The 20689-nt window shown below is 38.0% G+C and overlaps 1 protein-coding gene across 2 annotated transcripts in view; it reads right to left on the reverse strand.

The window, feature by feature from the left end:
* PTCH1 (patched 1) overlaps positions 1–18817 on the reverse strand; it is a 44232-nt gene extending 25415 nt beyond the window's left edge. Inside the window, exons 1-12 of one of the 2 annotated variants that reach the window (XM_040090676.1) lie at positions 18684–18817; positions 17860–18049; positions 16499–16568; positions 16295–16386; positions 14656–14854; positions 13889–14010; positions 12854–13001; positions 11913–12044; positions 11441–11596; positions 10733–10831; positions 9392–9517; positions 1869–1987 (exon numbers count right to left, since the gene is read on the reverse strand). In XM_040090676.1, coding sequence (XP_039946610.1) covers positions 1869–1987; positions 9392–9517; positions 10733–10831; positions 11441–11596; positions 11913–12044; positions 12854–13001; positions 13889–14010; positions 14656–14854; positions 16295–16386; positions 16499–16568; positions 17860–18049; positions 18684–18777 — 1547 coding nt within the window. In that variant the 5' untranslated portion in view covers positions 18778–18817. The remainder of the gene's footprint in view (positions 1–1868; positions 1988–9391; positions 9518–10732; positions 10832–11440; positions 11597–11912; positions 12045–12853; positions 13002–13888; positions 14011–14655; positions 14855–16294; positions 16387–16498; positions 16569–17859; positions 18050–18683) is intronic. The other variant, XM_040090677.1, reaches the window with a different exon arrangement.
* Positions 18818–20689: the final 1872 nt, after the last annotated feature.

Consider the following 20689-nt stretch of genomic DNA (forward strand, 5'->3'; position numbering starts at 1 on the left):
TAATTACGTGTAATGCCCTTTGATGTTAATTTAATTCTATGTGTTTAGGAAATATTTCTCAGATGTGGTTCATAATGTAGGCCCCGAGAATATATGCAAATTTCTTGTCCTCCAGGAAGAGCGAAACAGCATCTGTCTGAAGACATTGACATGTACACACATCACTCCACTAATTACACATGCTCATCAGATAGTTAGACACAGTCTGAATGCACAGTAAGTCTGTGAGTTTGCATCTCTGTACCCATGCTGAGAATGAAGATATTTCGATGAAGAGACAAATACATGACATAGTTAATTCTCCTGTTTAGAACAAATTAAGTAACTGTTAAATAATATTTGGGCCTTCTGGATAAGATCTCAGACTTTTGGGAGGCAGGTTGAAACCACTTGCCATATACTGATGGAATATTTTATAAATCAGGGAAATATTAAAGTATTAATGAAAGGATTCATTCTTAGGAAGGGTGAGCCATAAGAAGAGACAAAATCACAGAACTAATTAAGTATTCCCTTTATCTTAGTCTATGCAAGACCCTAACAGATACCTAGTTTATATTAAAAAATTATAATTATCAGAGATGAGCCTATTCCTGGACATGAGAAATGACAAATAGATGACAGTAAACGGTATCAGATTTTTCACCATGTGCACAAATCCTACAAAAACAAGAGGAATTCAGAATGTTGCCTACCTAATCAAAGCTCTCAAAAACTGCATTTCTTCAGATGCAAAGGGGCTGAATTCTGATGCACATTTGGTGCAGCTTTAGACAAGCGAACAAATGGAAGGTCTGAGTGCCCTGAATTCCTGAGAATCAGGGCTCCAAGACTCTTAGTATATTTGGCTGTTCTCTGAAACTATGACTGAGCAAGAAATAGCTTGGGATCTACTCCCTGTTTTAACCATTCCCTCAGAAAAAAAATTAGTAAAATGCTTTCTTCTTTTGACTTTAAAATATCAAACTATCAGCTCCTGGATGCATGTAAAAGGCTAAGACATCTCAATGCAGATTCTCCACAACCTGGTTATGACAGTAACTCTACATGTGTGGAAATGTGTCTCATCCTCTTCACTGCAGTTCAAAAGCAAAAACTAAGGCAGCAAAGATATTTCATTTCCAAGCAGTGGCTCCACTGATGATAGCAGACTCTGAACCCTCATTCTAGGCTGAGAGCTGGCTGTGCATGAGGTGAGAGTACACACTTTAGAATAGCAGTATTAGCATTTACCATGTGGCAGTTTGCACACACTTTAGAATGCAGTATCACCATACTATATTAATATTGAAGCAAAAAGGACACTTTATCAATAATTTTCCTGTAATGGTGGTGATCATGCCTTATAGTTCTATGAAAAACCTGCCTAAGGGGAAGTAATTTTAGAGTTGTTTATTTAGGTTTAAAGGCATAAAAGCATAAAAATTAACACATAATGATTTATGGTAAGTCAGGTTTCTCAGTGTCCTGAGTTATGTACAGCTTTCTAAGATTAGCCACTACTGGCACTGGACACCTTGCAGTAACTCATAACATTCTAAAAATACTTCAAAATATTCCTAAATAGTGGATCTTTCACCTGCTTTCAGGAAGCTGTTCTCCTACAGTCAAAATGAACATATGTAGGAATGAAGGGAAAAGTGTGGTGGGGGGAGAGGGGATATGAGGGAAGAGAGGAAGACAGATGTATTGCAGCTTTTCCCTTCAGGAAGGTAAAAAACAAAGTAGCAAATGTCAGCCAGTCACTAGCAATAAAATCATAACAATAACATGCTGATGCCACTTTAATGAAGAACTCCCACTACTGACAAGGAATGGGTTCACTAACTGGTGACCACAGAAAGGACAAAGCTACTGCTCACTCTCACCTTGTAAAACAGCAAAATATGTCCAGTCTCCTGTCTTCCCGACGATAAAGGTCCATGCTCAGGATAGCAGGGAAAATCAGAAGAACCATAGCAAAATTGAACACCACCACAACTGCTGCCTAGAGACAATCACAGGATAAATAATGCTGCTAAACTTCATGTAGGGCATCAACTTTATAAAGCATGAAAATCCCTTTCCATTCTCAGCCTCATTTACCTCCACAATCTATCTGATGCTTTCAAGCTTTTGCCTGAGCAAACGGAGAGATACATATTTACATTCCCATTTCATTATGGTAGGACTATTGTGGTGAATTAATGCATTTTAATATTCAACCTTGTATTATTGTAATACATCTGTGCCTGGATATGCAGTGATTATCTTTAAAGCAGAAAAACAGTCTGTTGACTCAGTAATCATATTTTTACATAAAATTCTGACATATTTAGAGTCTCAAGGCAAAATAAAATGGAAGCAAACGTGAAACTAGAACTGAAGATATTACATTTATGGGATCTGAAGCAATTTAAGTATCACAATAATATTAAAGCATGAAAAGAAGATTTCAGTAAATTTTATAAAATCAGATTAGTTTAATGAAATACTATGCAACTGATCATCTTTATTTAAAAGTTTAGCCAATAAAGAGCAATATTTTGAGTTTATCGGGGATTATTTTTAAAGGAGAATCAAAATTAAACTAATACCACATAGAAAATACACGTATTAATATGCCTGTGTTTAACAGAGCTTGATTTATGAGCCAGCCTACCAAAATGAGTCTTAAATTGGAACAAGAATACTTTATTTAATTTGTAAAGCAAGTATCACATAATGAAAAAAACCACCTCTCCACCCACCCCCTTTCAAACCATACTCCAAACCCTTTCCCACACAGAGATTCCCAGAGAATTTCCATAAACATATGTGGTGCGTAAACATATTCTGCATTTATTTGTAATGCAGAATTGTTAGGAGCACTAGTCATCACAAAGGGAAAGCTGAGCACTGGGACCTGGCAGTTGTAAGAGTAGGAGAAACACTGGGGAAAAAATTGTTCAGCCACCAACCAAAGAAAAGGAAAAAAAACCTTTGAAAGACTTATGGTTTACCCATTTGGTAAAAACTAGCCATCTCAGTAGTAGCCCAGTTTCATGTTAAGCTATCCACATATAAATTATCAAGTGCCTCCACCTGTAACTTCAGAAATAATAACTGCTTGGGTTAATATAGTCTTAAAGAAGAACAAAGTTTGGGCTACAAAAATGATGTGATGTCTTTTTTTGCCAGAAGAAATATATGGTTTCTTTTGATCTTGAGAGGCTAGACCTCAAAACTGGCAGTACAAAGGATATGACATCCAAAATCCGCATTTTAAAAATTCTTGAGTTGCATTTCAATTAAATTACATAAGTTGCTTATATTTATCAGTGAAAATCAAAGCAATAACATACTGAATAATTTTTACAGTTTCAAAATTGTCAGAATATAATAAAAAACTTAGATATTGTTTTTACTGTTTTGAAAATGACAGAATCAACTAGTTATGTAAATATTTTCTAGTAATTTCAATTATAAATATACTGCATACAAAAACTAGTTTTGTTGCTGTTTCTCTTTTCTGGTCTCCAGCCTGCTTGAAGTAATATTTTAGTACTGCTGGTTGTCTGTATACACAGCTACTGAAAGAGAAATTATCTGAAGCCAAATTAGTATTTAGTCATCTTTGTGAGAAAAGATCCAATGATTATTTAATGATTTATAAATACTCACACAGAAAGGTATGCAAGGTCATAGTCAAGACTTTAAAATTAAGTTATTTGCTTTTGATCTGCTCTAAAATTTATTCAATCTGTCAGAAAAATGAATGGCTTCTATTGAAAGAAAGGTGTTTGTTGGACGTCGTTCTTACAACTGCTTTCTTTGCTGGTGCTAAACCAAAAAAAAAGGTTGAATCACCCATATAACATGAATAATTAGTTGTGTCTAACCAAGATATTGTATCAAGGATCAGCTAAGATTTACCGAGATTTGGAAAAAATAGCTGAGGTCTGACTCAATAATTCTTACTCCTCTCAGCATGGCTGAAAAACTAACAGAAGTCCTCTGTTTCTGCTCTACAAACTACAAATACTTCATGCTGTATCAGTTCCCTCTCTAGACCTCAACATCCTTGCATCTCCAATATTACTAGATCTGAAAACTAATACTTAGTTATGTGGTAGAGATGCCAAGAAAGTTAGTTATATTGATTTTTTATTTTTTTAGGAAGCATCAAAACTAATCCAACAACACACAGTAAATCTGCCTACTTACATCTCTCTTTAGAACAACTAGATTTTCCACTGTGCCATCCTAGTGTTGATGTACTAACCACCCTGCAAGTAAAACATTTCAATGTAAACTCTGTTCTGATTTTAATTTAAATAGATTCCTCGAGCTCAATACTGCACCTCCTATATATCGCACATTCTCTCTCACCCCCCTTAACCCAGCATTACCAGGATTAACAGTTCTCAGTTTTCACAACTAAATAAGTTCTTATATAAATTCTAATTTGTTATCCCACCCTGTGACTTGATAAGGAGAGGGCAGGACAAATTACTGAGGAGTGATTCAGTCTCTGACCCGGTGCATCTGCCACTGCTTCCCTCCCAATGCCACTCATACACACAGTGTTGTGGAGTGGGAAAGTATGAGAACTGACATAGTGACAAAAGCCACAATCTGTACAAGAACTTTGGCAGCAGAGCTTCCCGAGTACAGGCAGCACCCAGGCTGAAAGCAAGCTTAGGATTTCTGGGAACAGGGCATCTTCTTTCACTCTTTCAGAGACCAATGGTCAAATGGGAGAGAAAAAGGCCTCAGATCTTTTCCTTGGGAAATCAACAAAGGTGAGATTAGAAGGAAAAAAATGGGACCTGCTCAAGGGTGTAAAATGAAGGCATTCAGTGAAATGAGATCAGAGAGCAGTGAAATTTCCATTAATCAGAAAAAATTACACTGGTTACTTCCTAAGAAACACGCTACAGTTTTTGCATCTTTTCATAATGCACAGCCTAAAAATATTATTGCTGCTGCAACTGTTAAGAGAGACAGAATGGCAGCCTGTGCTGGAGGCAGCAAGGGAGCAGGGAGACAGGCTGGTAGGTATGTGCTGGGGCCCCGCTGAAGTATGTGCTGCTATGTGCCATTCCTGGCAGCCCACCCAAGGAGAGCGGGTGTGCTGCATAGCCAGAGGTGATGAACAGGTCTGTCAGGAAAAATTCCACCCTACTGCTCTCTATCTGCAACTCCCTCCTGACATGGTACAGGCTCAGATTCTTGTCCCCTGCCCCCTTCTCCCTTAGGCTTTAATTTTGCTTGTTAGATTCTCGTGTCAGGCAGGGAAAGGTAAATTATGTGGATAAAGGCCGGGGACAAACCACTTCAGCAGAGTAAGATAATGGAACGAGCCTAAAAACACACGTTCTTTCCTTCCAGAAACCCACCACTGCCACCTGGTAATGGACTTCTACATTTAGGAAAAAAACTTGTCATTCTTGTGATGAGGGAAATAGTTACTTCTAGCACTTACTGGGAGAAGTTCCACCTCTGCTCATTAGAGGATTCACACCACTTCTCTGCTGTTAGGGGAGGAAATTTCTGATGTAAGAAAGAAGAGGTTGCTAATTTTTCTTTTACCTTTCCTGGGCAGAATTTACTGTGTGACAGTCTCTGAACAGTCTGTCTTAGGAAATAATACAGCCCAGAGTTCAGCCTTGAATTCCTTCAGTTACACTCAAAATAAAGGGCTACATTTAAGACATTCCTACGGTAAGCTTCAAAACTTTCAGTGGATTTCTCCAATACCCTCTTCCTTCACCACCATTTTAAGAAACAAAACACATCCAAAATTCAGGACCTACTCCTTCAGAGCCCTGAGTACTGCTAGAGATGATTTTTATGACTGAGTATTTGGGTCATATTCAGCAATCTCAAAGCCCTAAAACTACTTAAAGAGGGGGCTAATAAGATCAACAAATGAAAAAGAAAATTAGAACAGCAAAGGAGCTAAAACAATCCCTACTTTTGCATGTACTTAACTTCAAAGATCTCACTTTCAAAAGAACTAAATTCCACTTTTTAAATTTGCTGTCCTAAATTTAAAAATGCTGTCCCTAAGACAGCATCAGACTTGAAGTGTTTGAGTTCCATAAAGTAAATAGCCGATTCATAGGTATCAATGAACTGCTTCAGCTGGCAGGATATGACAGAAGATGAGACAGGAGAAGGCACTGATGTGCAAAACATGAGTTTCTAACTAGAAGTTTGTCTTGCAGATGCAGGAAACAGTTTCTCCTCCCTCAGCAGCCAGGTAATTTTACCAATACTGGGCCACAAAATTATGGAAAGGTTGACAAATTACCTTGTAACATCTTAAGAAAAGTGAATGAGGAGCAAAACAAGGTCAAGAGCAATCCTTTTTCAAGCCCCTCTGTTAAAAATTCACTAGATGAGAAAATGGTAGTATCTGTGAAAAGTAAATGTAGCAGTATTTTACTGCTTTTTAAGTTTTTCTAGGAAACCATCAAAGGCAGCAAGGACTTCTTGTTTAAAGAAGTCTGAGTAAGAGGGAGAGAGAGAAAGGAGACTGTAAATAAAGAAATCCATACATAAATACAGACCAACCACCAAAACCGCCATGATTCTCTGATTCCAAGTACTGATATCAAAGTATTGCCTGATTCTGATTTTACCTGGTTAAGCTAGGCAAAGCAACTAATAGATGTTCCTTTCTAACAACAAAGGATTTCATTTTAGTGGTTGCTAACTTATAAGTGTATCAGTCATATATGTAACTCTGACAATACCCAGTATAAGTCTCACACTGCTCTTTCTTTGCATGTTTCACCTCTTATATACATATACACTGTGTTCCAGCAAAGACAAATTACCAAGTGAGAAAAGTTTGAGCAATTCAAACCCTAATTTCTAGACACTCATGTGGGTTCCTACACATAAATTCCATATTAATCACTGCCTTATAAAAGACTTTGATGTTTTTATTCTGAATAATATCAACATGTTTATACAATAATATAATATGTTGAAATCTCACTGAAAACCTTTTGTTTGCCATTTTGCTATGCAGACTGTGTTTTAAACTTTTGGTGACTCAAAAGTCATCTGTAGCATGATAGTAAGCAAAAATAAATTACTTTAGGATGGGCATATGTAAGTTATGCTGATAATTAATAATTGATTACAGTATCAATTGCAGCTGTTGTCTCCACAAATGTTCCAAAGGCAACCTGTCACATTCTGATACTGAAGAGTGGAAAACAAGGAAAAAAAAATTTTTTTTGATCAGATAAGAGAGAATTAATATTGGTGGCTCACACTCAATAGCTCAGCAGTGTGATTACAACAAAATGGCCCATTTGTGTTGAATACTTCTTTATGAAATGCATTTAGGCTGATGTAACTTCTGTAAAGCAGGTACTAAGAGTCTGATGACCTCCAGTATCCTGTTAGCTGCTAAAGGTACTTGTTAAATGTTTGAAATTGGGCCACAGACTTAGGAGACATAACTAACTTCTTCCAGTGGAAGAAGTGATATACTACCAAAAGTATTTCACACATCTAGCTTAGTCTTTACCATGCAAACCTCATGAGGTTCAGCAGAGCCAAATGCATGGTCCTTCACCTGCACTTGTACCTGATACCTGGTATCAGCACAAGCTGGAGGATGAACAGATCAAGCGCAGCCCTGTGAAAAGGATTTGGATAGAGGCTGAAATGGACTTGGATGAGAGGCTGGAGATGACCCAGCCCAGAAAGCCAAACATGTCCTGGGCTGTATCCAAAGCAGCGTGGGCAGCAGGGGAGAGAGGGGATTCTGCCCCTCTGCTCTGCTCTGGTGAGACCGCACCTGGAACCCTGCATCCAGCTCTGGGGTCCCAGCACAGGAAGGACTTGGAACTATTGGAGTGAGTCCAAAGAAGGGTCACAAAGGTGACTAGAGGGATGAAGCATCTCTACTGTGATAAAAGGCTCAGAGAATTTGGATTGCTCAGCCTGAACAGATTTCTGGGGGGACTTTACAGCAGCTTCCCAGGACCTAAAATGGGGTCTGCAGGGAGACTGGAGAGGGACTTTTCACAAAGGTATGTAGTGACAAAACAAAGGGAATTACTTTAAACTTAAAGATGGTAAATTTAGGCTAGATATAAGAAAGAAGTGGGCTTTTTAAAATTTGGATAGGAAAACACTGGAACAATGTTACCCAGAGAAGTCCTGTTGAAGATTTCCCTGCTTGAGAGGTAAGGGATGGGGTAGGGCTAGGTGACATTTAAAAGATCTGTTACAATTCCAGCTATTCTGTGATTCTATAAAATAAAACAATTCACTATCACATGATCTGTAAGAAGAGACATCTAGGTTTTTCTAAACACTGCTAACCATTCAAGACTAAATATCTAGGCTTAGTTGCCACAAGAATCTGCCAAATTATAAAGAAAACCAATGAGGCCTTTACATTCTCTATTATTCACTACCCAATTGCCTATTGAGAAGGAAGAGTAAACAAATGCTTATTAGTAACATAACTGCAATCACAGTTTACAAGTTTACAGCTTAATACACGCATACTTAAATCTCTGAGAACAGCAAAAATTGCCACATATATCAAGAAAAATTGCAGCCCTTCTTCCTCTGGGTAGCCAAGGGCTCAATGACAACAAAAAATAATGGAAAATCAGGCTACAGAAGAAAACACTACTGAAATAGTACAGTGCTCTATAGTGCTATAAATTGCTTGTGTCAGGGGAGAAACTCACAAAGCTTTCTTCAGTCTTCAGTTTCAGAAGAAATCCTTCTCCACTATCACAAGTATTTAATATTTCTGAAGGTATATTATCACAAACAAATACAAAAAGACAGAGAAAGAGAGAGCAAGTAATGTATGGTTCAGCACATAAAAATCAGGTAGTCTCTCTAACCATCTGGACCACAAAATTTTTGAAATTTCCTCCAAGTTTGCTAAAATTACTGGGAGTAAGGCAGTAAAAAGTGCTGCAGTAATTATTAAAATTACAAATGCATATGTACTGATGTCATTACACTTGTAGATTTTAAGAGCAGCAAACTGGACAAACATGAATGAAATTATTAAACTGCTGCTGAGGAACATTACAGTACACACAACTCCACAGCCTACTCCTCCTGACTTTGACAAATCCTTCTGGAAACTTGCTGTTTCTTATTTACATGTAGCTTGGGTTTTGCGTTCAGCCCAGCTGTGGTAGGTCACAATATTCTTTCACCTGCTAACAGGATGTGAGAGACTCCATGCATGAAAAGAGGGAGCAGGAGAATGGAGGGCAGTTGTTACTACCCAGGTCCGTGTTGTCGCTGCAGGGAGGTACTGGCTCAGGGAACCGCAGCAGCACCAAAACCAGGCTTCAGTGCCACTGCTAACAAGTATCACCATCACACTTCCACAGCGTGTAACAGCTAGTGAAACAGGATATAAACTTACTTGGAGTGAAAATGCCCTTAAAGCCGGAATAGGAATTAAGGCCGCCATAAAGAAAGCAGTAACGTTGCTGATAGATGTAAGGGCTACGCTCGCTCCTGTTCGCTTCAGACATTCACCTGTTCTGTCCTGTAAAACAAACGGTGCATCTCAGAAGTCAAGCGAATAAGCAATGTCCTGCAAATGAAAGGGTCATGCTACAGATATTAATACAGTAGCAATGAAAAATTGTTATAATTAAATTCTGAATATAAATTTGCCTTTGAGAGTATGTGAGAAAATATATAATAAATTTACTGCTCAGTAGGAACACGGATGAAGGACTCAAGTTTTTTGAGGGTAGAAAACATGACTTGACTTGATTCTAGCTTCAGAACACAAAACTAAATGGGTAGTTATATCTATCTATCTATATATTGTTATAACAATATATCAAATACATTTGCAGTTGAGAAGGATTTAATTTTTACAGTGGAACCACTTGGTGTTCTGGTTTTTCAGACAAAATAAGCATGGACTAACAGCATAAAGGCATAACATAGCTACACATCTCAAAAAAACATGTAACAAAACAAACAAAAAGAACACCACCAAGTCTAGGGACCACACACAAGATCCACCAAGAAATCAAGATAAACACATGACCCTTTCCTAACCCATGGAACAGAAGGGATTATACAAAACAAAATGAGCAAATATACACTAGTTTTAAATGGGATGCGCTTTGGATGAGGAACTTTGGACTAAGACTAAAATGACTAATAAAAGTAAAGGATCATAAAAGTGATGACACTAGACTTCCTATCAGTTATATGTTATGCTTTGAATTGTCATTGTCAATTATAAACTTCAGAAAAAAAAAAAAAAAAGAGAAAAATACAGAAAATAACTCAATTTTAGGGCCATAACAAATAAGTAAAGGTAACCGTCTTCCCTCTCTTTTCCCCTTATCTTGTGTGGTTTTTTATTACAATCATTTTATTTAATTGTCAAGACTCCTATTTGAATTTGTTCCTAAATTTGCATTAACTTTCACTGAAATTTTTGGCAGAATTTGCATTATGGAAGTTAGTCTTTATGTAACAGTTTATAAATTAAAATTTCAAGAGAAAATAAACCTAAGACACTACCATGCCCCCCCCACCACAAACAAAACAAAAAAAACAAAAAGAAACAAGAACATTCAAAAATGTCCTAGCACATTTCCTATTTTGACAGAAATAAGAATTTCTAGACCCTACAAAAGGCTATTGAGGAAAAAACCCTCCACTGATAATTTATGGATATGATAATGTGTTCCTATATGAAACTTCATTTTCCTGCAAATCTCCATTTTGTCATTACCTCAAACGGAATTCTCTTATTCTGTCCCGTTTCACTAAATGCATGTGCCAGAAGGAAAACATCATCTACGCCTACTCCAAGAGCAAGAAAAGGCAAAACCTTGGGGAAGAAACAAAACAAAACCCAAATAGGTTGTGTTATGGTTTGCCATGCAGCTAGCCATTAAATGGCTAACTAAAGCAACTTTTACATTATACTCTATACAAATCCAAGGGTAAAACGAAAATGGAAAGGATGGAATATAGGTATCAACTTTTATTCTGGAATGTAGCTGAGGAACTTAAAATATACCATTTACAGGTACAAAGTCTCACCAGAAGTCGATTCAAGTTTTGTATAGACAAATATCTGATAATAATTCAAGTTACATTCAAAATATTTTCATAATTTGAACATCGTGGTATATTTAGATGTAAAATAAATCTGCAGGTCCTTGGGTATTTAGTATGCCCTCACTTGCATTGGGACACAGAAAAACCAAACAACACAGAATTATACAGACCACATAATATCTGTTTTATCTTCAATATCACTTGGCAGCATGAGAATTTAATTTATCAGAGCATAAGCTATGGAATAGGAAAACAGCATAAGAAAAAATCTAGAGCCAAAATATATTTTTAGCACTTTATTTCTCAAAGATTCACTTGTGTTCATTAATTGACAGAGTACTTGCGATTTAACAGCAGACTTGTGTCTTCTAAATACCTGAGTTGTGGCAGCATTAAAGGAAATTCCAATCAATGAGCACAGGCCCAATCCTGCAGCCACAGAGAGTGCAACCAACAAGACTCCTGCCAGCCCCACAGCACCCTGAGACTTGGCACAGTCCCACCGCAGCATCGTTAAACAGGCATAGGCAAGCTAAAGAGAGGAGCAGGGAGGGGAATTTGGGGGAAAAAACCAAAATATTAGATTGGATCCTTCTCTAACAGCTGTCTCTCCCCACCCACCTACAGATCCTTACACAATTTTTAATCAGAATAGACATGTCACAGAGGTTACAAAATGGAACAGGTGAGAAGCCTGAGGGTGAGAAGCCTGAGGTAAAGTTTACAAACTGTAGTTGTAGTTTATATTTTAAATATTTGTAGAATACTTGGGACTACTGGTAATGATAAAGTATATTTTTAAGCCTTGCTCTACTACCAAAGAAAATTAAATAGATTTATTTTATTACCATTAGTAAGTAGCCACTAGCTACTCGGATAGCACTGACATCAGAAAATGACTTCAAGATGTCATCCAGGGTGGTTGTAGTAAAGGAAAGCACCTTCTGAGTAGAGTTTTGTGCAACACTTTGATGAACAACCTATGAAAAGAAAAATAAAACTTTGTGTGAATAAAGAAGTTTTCCTTTTATTTTAGTAATTTAATCAAAAGAAGTCAGTACCATCTTCTACACCACACATCTGAAATCAAATCCTTTTACCTTAATGTTCCTGCTAAAGCCCATGCTCTACACAGACTTTACTCTGACGCAACACCAGTGTGTTCCATGATTTTTTTCCTGGCAAGCTGCTGATTATGAGACAGAATTTGCACCCTTCAGAAAAGCCTACTGCATACCCAGCTCATTACAAACACCTGTAACTCCACAATGCAGCACCAGTTCTGCATTTAACTCCAGGCCAGCCATTGCTTTGCCCCTCCCTGCCTGGCCGTTTGCATAGGTCAGAAACAGTGCAGTGGAGGGCAGGGTTTGGGACACAGTGGGCAGGCATTGTCACACAGCCTCCCCACTTGGGCTGCTGCTGAGAGAGCAGCCCCTGGCTGGCTAATGTTTTCCAGACACCTTTAGAAAAACCACACCAACCAAAAGCTTTTAAATTCCAGCTATCTCTTTGGTTTCTTCTCAGCCCCAACTAAGCAAAATTGTCCCAGGCAGCAAAAAGTCATGGCTTCTCATATGGGAATAACCAAGCAGCTTCTTACTGGAAAAAAAAACAAAACAAAAAACACCAAAGACCCTCCAAAAGACCCCTTAAAAATGGGGCCGCAATTACTCAGTTCTGGTTTAAGCACCTTCCTTAAGGAAAAATACTGTAAAACACTGTCACAGAAGGCAGTACATCTTAGTAAGATTTTATAGTACACTATCCAAGTTATTTTCAATTTTACCTCAACATACATCCTCTGCCAGGCTTCCAGAATTGCTGCTGCCTTGTCCTCGTTCCAGTTGATATGTGAAACATATTCATACCCCTTGAAATGCTCATACATTTGCTTAGGAGTCATTAACTGAAACATGGTTTGCAAAGCCTGGGCACTGTGACATGGAGAGAAAAGAAAGGAGAAAGAGGCAAAAACTGAGCATTTTCAGGAAAATATTTTCATGGCATGAAGTCCCAAATGCAATTCCAACAGGAGCTTGCTTGAGTTCTTGATTTTATAGGGCACGTGCTTGTACTAAAATTGAACAGAGTATAATTATTCTACTGTGTATCTGGTGTAGCTGTACTGCTTCATGCAAGTATTGAGGCTAAATATGTTTTCACTGAAGCTAATAAGAGTTTTGACATTATTTTCAGTATGATTAGTTTCAGGAGAAAAGAATATAACCCTACAAATCTGTTATAAAGGTCATGCTTGATAAGACAGATTGCCGTGAGGATGCCACAGAAGCAGTTATTTCTATGAGGTCTTGTAAATAATGGCAAAATGTCATTTGAAGACCTTGGTCTTTTTCATCCCTTGAGAGAAGTGGCAGATTAAACTCCTCATGCTTAATAAGCTGTGTGGAGTACACAAAGGCAATCCATCCTGAATTTCCACAGTATGCAACTCCGTCCAACAACTTGCATTATTTTTCTTCCTTTTTCCTTTGATCATATTCCAAAATGTGATCAAAGGTGTTCAGTGCTTAACACACTGTTCAATGTGTTACATACATTTTAAACAACAAAGCTGCCAGTAAAAAGCTTTCTTTCTGAGTGACATACACCATCATTTTGAGGTTAGAAGCAGGAAACGATGACACCACCTTAAGTTTAAACAACAGCCAAAGCATTCTTTTTAAATTCTGCTCTCTTGAGACATGTCACCCTAACACAACATTTATAATATACACGAAGGGCAATAGAATTTGCATAACCATCGTACTGTGTCCCAAAAAAATGAAATTAAAACTGACATTTTCTTCAAATATTTTTTTACCTGACAAGTTTACCAGAACTGTTCTTGACTGTACCACCTATAATCAGCTCCTCCTGCCAATGCATGTATTTTCTTGATAGTCCATAGCATCCACCACTCAAAACAAGGGCTACATCAAGAGGCTAGAAAAAGTTATAAAGAAGCAGTTAATGGGTTTCATGACTTTAGACAAATTCATACCTTAATTTAGCATCCAGTGAACTAGAATCATGGATGTTAGAGATTATCTGGATAGTCTACTAGAAGAAAGGCATTCAACAAATCAAGTTAAAAAATCACCCAGATGCTCATTGACCAGATGCCAATTTCTCCAAAGTCTTATGTGAGTGATAAAGGGCTATATAAATTCAAGGCCCATGATTTTAGATTCATCACAGAAATCAGCAAAATTGGTGCTAGTTGAGGAAAGGCTTTTCTGCATGGCATAGGGGTGCAGCAGCTGCTGTGTTCCAGCAGAAGCTATTGTCTGTCTGAGGCATCAGCTTGCCGAAATGCCACATCACCACAGTGCCACAGCCACAGCTGAGATCTGTACTTTCACTCTAAATGCACAGGATTAAGCATTGCATCACACAACGAGGCAAAATCCATGATGGTGAGCTAAGAGCAGGTAACAGGAACAGAAAAATGACATCATGCAAGAATACAAACTATATATTGCTTGGAAGAAAATGGTACTTTCTTCTATTCTGTCTGACCTTCCTCCTCAACCTTCCCCACCCCCCAGCCTTCCTTGAAAAGACATGCACAAGGACAAGCAAACTTACTTTAGTGGAATTTTTATTGGGAGCTGTGATTGGGCAGTCCGGATCAGCAGGATTCAGGCAGGGTCGATCCATATAACCATGACCAACCTCTGCTTTATTCAGCATTTCTTCCCAGCTCTCCACTTGGTAGTTTATTTTCTTTAACTCTTCCAAGAATTCTAAGGGGTCAAAGTTGATCCATTGCAAAGGAGGCTTCCCTCTGAAAGAGCAACCAGGAGAAAAAGACACATAGAAAAAAGACAAAAGAAGTTCTCAAATAAACATACTTAAAAATTCATATTTGAACAAATAACTGAGTTATTTTTTGCTACAAGTTAAAACTTTTTCTGGTAGGGCTATTTCATAAAATATAAGGCATGTTTTAATAAGATTTGTCTTCTTGGAGCCCAGCTGTAATTTCAACAAAATTACTTGGTTCTTAGAAAGCTGTCTTATAAAACCAATTAAAAATACTTTCACTTGCAAACAAAGCAAAACAAATTATCAAGGACCTACATAACAAAAAAGCAGCCAACTGGTGCTTCAAAGAATTAGGGGGGAGGGGAGAGGGACAGAAGAGATGGAGCTGAGAAAAGAAAGCCTTTCTCATAGTATCAGATTACTTCTTGCTAGTCTAATAATCATCTTGCAAATGTAATCAATCAATATAACTGATCTTTGTTTATCTGTAACAATACTGTGCTCCTTCAAATGCCCTGGCAGCTTGACTATCAACCATCAAGCCTTCCTGCTACCATGGCTGTCACCACTATCACTGTCACATCTCTCACCCCCCACTTCTGAATTTGTGATGTTGACAGACCAGAAAGGCTTTTGACTGCCTTATTCTGTGGTTCAATCCACACTGTATCTGCTTAACCAGGCTTAAGTCATTATTCTGAATCTCCCAACCATAAAACACAAACCCCCTTATTTCCCCATCTAAAACTGTACACTAAAGGTTAGGAGATGGCCATTGCAAATTGCTTTTGCAGAGACATGCAAACCAGGACAGAAACAATAACTCAAATGCTAACTCTTGCATAATTAACAGAAAATGCCTGCATAGATTAACAATTAACTCTTTAAAGAATTCAGGGCTTCTAACATCACACTTGTAAACTGTGAGAAACCACCCATAAAAGATACTATATGGTTTCTTTAACAGTCACTGAAGAAGGATTTGTTCTTTATTCCTCAGGAAGACTTGGGAATTAACCCAAGACATTTTCTTAGGTCTAAAATTCCCAGCCAACCAATGGGTTTGTATTTTAAGAGGGGGGGGGGTGGGGGGGTGGGGGGATGGGAAGGGGAAATCCACCAGAAACAACTTTGTTCCAGGGGGAAAAAAAGCAAAGCATAAATCCTTAAGATTTTAACTCAGAATTTACATTTTAATTTACATGCTAGCAGCACAGGAAAAATAACAGAGGATTTAAATTGAGGTTTACAAATAATCTGATAGAAACAGGTAAACCTTGAGTTAAATGAAAAAAAAAAAAAAATCCAAGCATATTCTTTTACATAGACACACTACACCTTATATTTTATTTTTCCTGTCAAGTCAGAATCTGAATAAATAATAGAAATGCAACTGAAAAGTAGTACAGTTATACAATTTAAAACAGTCAGACCAGAAAGCTATAAAAAAAATCCTTACAATAGATAGGCAGTTCCTGACTGTAGCTTTGCTCCCTCCCAGAAGCAGTCCAAAGGAGTGATAATTAAGCAAGGATAAAGATATTCTATGATCTGTCAAAATCAGAAAGAGGAAAAACACAGTCACACTAAAATATAATGAAAGCAGCACAAGCTGAATCATGAAAATACATAAATCTTGTAATTAAATGTCTGCTACACATACCTGGTCCATGTAACCTGCTTCTGTGATGAGTTCTCCTGATTTGTAACACAAATGTTCCAATTTCCACTGTCTGTAAGAAACAGGAAGGACAAATATTTTCTTCTTACTGAGAAGCTATTTTGAAAATGTAACAGTTAAAACTGTGACTCATATACACACGCTGGCCTCAAGCAGCAAATCATTGAGTAAGATAAACATTATTAAAATAGATATACTACACCTCACTAAAAGAAAAAAAAAAAAAGACGGTGACTTTCGTTTTGTCAGTACGAAGTAGATCTTTATTTCAGTTGTTTCCATATTCTCTGTAAAACTCATTCAAAATAAGGGAGGTGCTTCTGTATGTACAGGCTAGTCAACACATTTTGTCAGTCTCATTTATATGAGACTGCTTGATAGTTAAGGTATTACTTAGTGATACCAATAAGAAAAAAGCCACCTCTCACTCAGAGGACTCAAATATAGCCAGCTGACCAAGACATGCAGAAGAAAATAGAGCATTAAGATTCCTGCCTTCCTATTTCAGCTGTATGATAATTTCCACTACCATGACTCCTAATGACTTAGGGTAGGAGCTGCTTAAAAACTAATTGGAACCTTAGCAGTAGCTCATGGAGGAACCATCTGGGTGTGCTGAAAAGATCTGCTGAAAGACTGGGAGCTTTGTGCCTCAGAGGCAGGACTCCTAGGCAGATCATTGTGTAAGCAGTAGCCCTGGAAAAACCGTTTTTCAGGGAGACATCCTAGCCCCGTGTTGGTACCTTCCTGAGGTGCACCATTATTACTTTTCTGTTGGACAGCACACAACTGCCAACTATCAGTATGGGGCCACAGACATTCTTCAAGGAATACTCTGTTGTCGATATTATTAACGGCTCTTATTCCACCCACTGACATTTCCGACACATCTGCATTTCCCTGTACAGCCAAACTATTGGAAGAACACTAGTCTGTGCCACTGTTCACAGCCATTATGTACCTCATGATTTTGGCAAGTGAATTCAACTCTAATATGGAAGGATTTTCAATGTTAGGAATCCTATCCATAAGGTTCTATGTTTAGACCACAGACATCATTCCTTTACCTAAAGAAATGCTGCATGCTGCAGCATGCCTCGCCATGGGTACTCTCTCAGAATCTCTTCCAACACCACTTACCCCATCTTACTTGTTAAATGCCAATTTAACACAGCTATCATGTCACAGTGTCAAGCTATGAGTGTCGCTGGTTTCTGATATCAAAACACAGCCCTAAGGGACAGGCTAAGAAGTGCTAACCGTTTAAAAACACATTGAGGAAAGCACACATCCATTTTTCAGCTGCTACATATGATCAAGAAAACTTTCGATTTTCCCCTCACCTGTTGTACATATAGACATGTACTCTGCTGGCCTGAAGCGCAGACTCAAGGTGCTGTCGGAGTGCTTCTGTTGTTAGTACATTAGCACCATCTTCCTGTGGAGTCTGGATCATGAGCTGGGGATTGAACATGGCCTCCTCTCCAATCTTCTGCCGTGTGTAATTTAACTCCCGACTCACTCGTCCACCAACTGATGGATAAATATTAAGCACTTTGTATTAGCCAGTACCTGCTTATTCGGCATTCTCTTGATGAGCACTCTCCATTCAGAAAACCCTGACTGTGTGCAGGGCCTATTCTTTCTCAGACTGATCACAGTGTAACTCTAAAACTAAGAACAGTTTTAGTGTCTCTGAAAAAAACCCCACATTCTTCATTACAACACATTTACTGCTACTGTACTGAAACATTGATGCATAAACTGGAGCCTCTGTTTTTTCCGCATTATAACAAATATCTCAGGTGTAAAAATTAAAAAAGAGGAAGAAAAAAGGAAAAACTCTACCTGGTAGACCAGAAGAAATACTAAGTTAGAATTTCTTACACTTGTGTAAACAGTCTACTCCAAAAGTACATTTCAGGATAAATGGCTTTAATTTACACTCCTCTACTAAATAATCTGGCAAAGATAGAAGGCAAATGTTTCTCTTTGGTTTAAAAAAAAAAAAAAGAGAGAGAGAGAGACAGGAAAGAGTAAGCAAGGAGAAGTATTTCTTTCAGCCTTAAATTTAAAAAAGAAAATATGCCAAGTTCATATAAAGAGATGCAGTTTCAGTTTAACAGAAATGTCTGTCTAGAGCTAATTTACCCCAGTGGCCCAGTACCTGGCTTAAGATGCCGTGATGCAGGAGATTGTTCATGCACAACATCCGTTTCTAAACCCACATGAGCCGAACGGTGTGCTCCACATAAAAACATGGTGGGAGGAAAGAAAGGAAAAAAAAAAAAAAAAAGAAAGGGAAAAAAAAAAAAAAAAGGTAGAGGGAGACTGCGGAGTAGGAATCGACAGGCTCTAGAGGGAGCCATACACAATCTGCCTTGCCAGAAAACATTGCATAAGAATGGAAAACTGTTCCCTTCTACAAAAACCCCAGTCAACTAGAGTTCATATATTTTATGTAACCTCCCCTGCAGTCTCTCCAGCCAATGCATGTAGGAGGCAATGTCAATTAATTCAGCCTATTAGCTGAATCAAGACCACATCCAGATGAGGAAGACAAGAATGTAAATCCAAGCTACAGATCTGGTTTAATTCATTACATTTTTCTCAGTCCTAGTAAGCTTGACACTGGTGATCTGAATTACTGCCAAAGTTTAGTTCTGCAACAGTGTGAACAGAAATTAGGCACATATATTTATTTCTTCCTAAGTCATATAACAGAAGATTGATCCATAACCAGTTGGCAGAGTGGGAGATGAGATTCCCGAGCCTGAACAGGGACATACTTTTCCAATCACTTGGGCCCTCAACTCACCCATAACACCCCTGGGGCTAAAACGACCACCAGGCAAGAGGCTGGGCCCCTGCATGCATAAAGCTGTCAGAATGAAACCCTCAACAATTAAACCGTACAGACATTCTGGCACAAAGCATTGCTTAATTTCTTGTTCAAGAATTCTTTAAATAACTAAATGTTTCCACAACACACCCAATTTTTTTTCAGCCTGTCCCATATAGGATTACCTCCTTTATACCATGGAACAGAGGCTAGCACACAGTATGCAAAACAAAACAAAACACCCAATCAAAGTACAATCTTTTATCTAGAGTTCCTTTAGAACTTTTTATCACTCTTACTACAGTGATAGGACAGGACATACTGTCACTGAGACTGCATTTGCATGGTAATAAAAAGCTATTGCTAATTCTTATCAAGATTTAAATGCCAAAAAAACTTTCATTTATCAGCCCCACGTTTATGCTCATTGCTGTCTTTCCACAGTATTCTACCAACCACTAGTCCTTGATACTTGAATTTTACTTCATCTTACAGGAATACAGGAAATAAGGGAGCAGAGTTATCCTAAACTGTATGTTTTGTAACCAGACCTTTCTTTCACAACCCTTTATACTGCAAGTGCTTCAAAGACAAAATGACTCTCTCCCTCTTTTGTCTCTCTATGCCAGTCAAGACAATAAAGCCCCAACATTATGAGGACTGTGGAGTCTACCATAAACTTCTACTCCTGGTATTATATTCTCCCTCATTCCGCCCACACTTTGCTTTTGAATTTAACCAGAACTTGAACCAACAAATCCTACTTCATGCAAGACAAAAGCATCATTCCCATCTCTGCTGAAAGTGACCAACTGTTTACTATCAACAGAGATGATCGCTTCCTAATCAAGGTCCTGTCAAACCACGTTAACTTCACTGAACAAGGCAGATCTAGCCAATCAAAACTGCATCATGCAAGTCAGTCATCAGAACAGAAGCTGTTTTTTCCCCTTCTAACATTTCAACCATGAGTAGCAAAACCACCCAAGAAGCTGGGCACAGATTCCAGAACCCAGCAGCAGATCTGCTTCGCATTCTTCTTAAGGCATTACATCATTTAACTATTCCTTTGATGGGCCCATTATGTACATTTCTTCAGCCAAACATAGTAAAAGTAACTCCAAAAATTGCAAATATTTTATACAGCGCAGTCAGGTACAAAAAAACATCATAAATGTACATTTGACAGAATTTTCGTCTGTAAAGCCAGGTTATGTTTAAACATATGGACAGACCAGAAGCAAGTGGACACAGCAGTGGTCTTTCAATATACTAGAAGTAAAAGAGAGCAAAAGGAAAGTTTTTACCACTTTTGCTTCAACTTATTTCCA

This window comes from Hirundo rustica, chromosome Z (assembly GCF_015227805.2).
Source record: "Hirundo rustica isolate bHirRus1 chromosome Z, bHirRus1.pri.v3, whole genome shotgun sequence".
Lineage (NCBI taxonomy): Eukaryota > Metazoa > Chordata > Aves > Passeriformes > Hirundinidae > Hirundo > Hirundo rustica.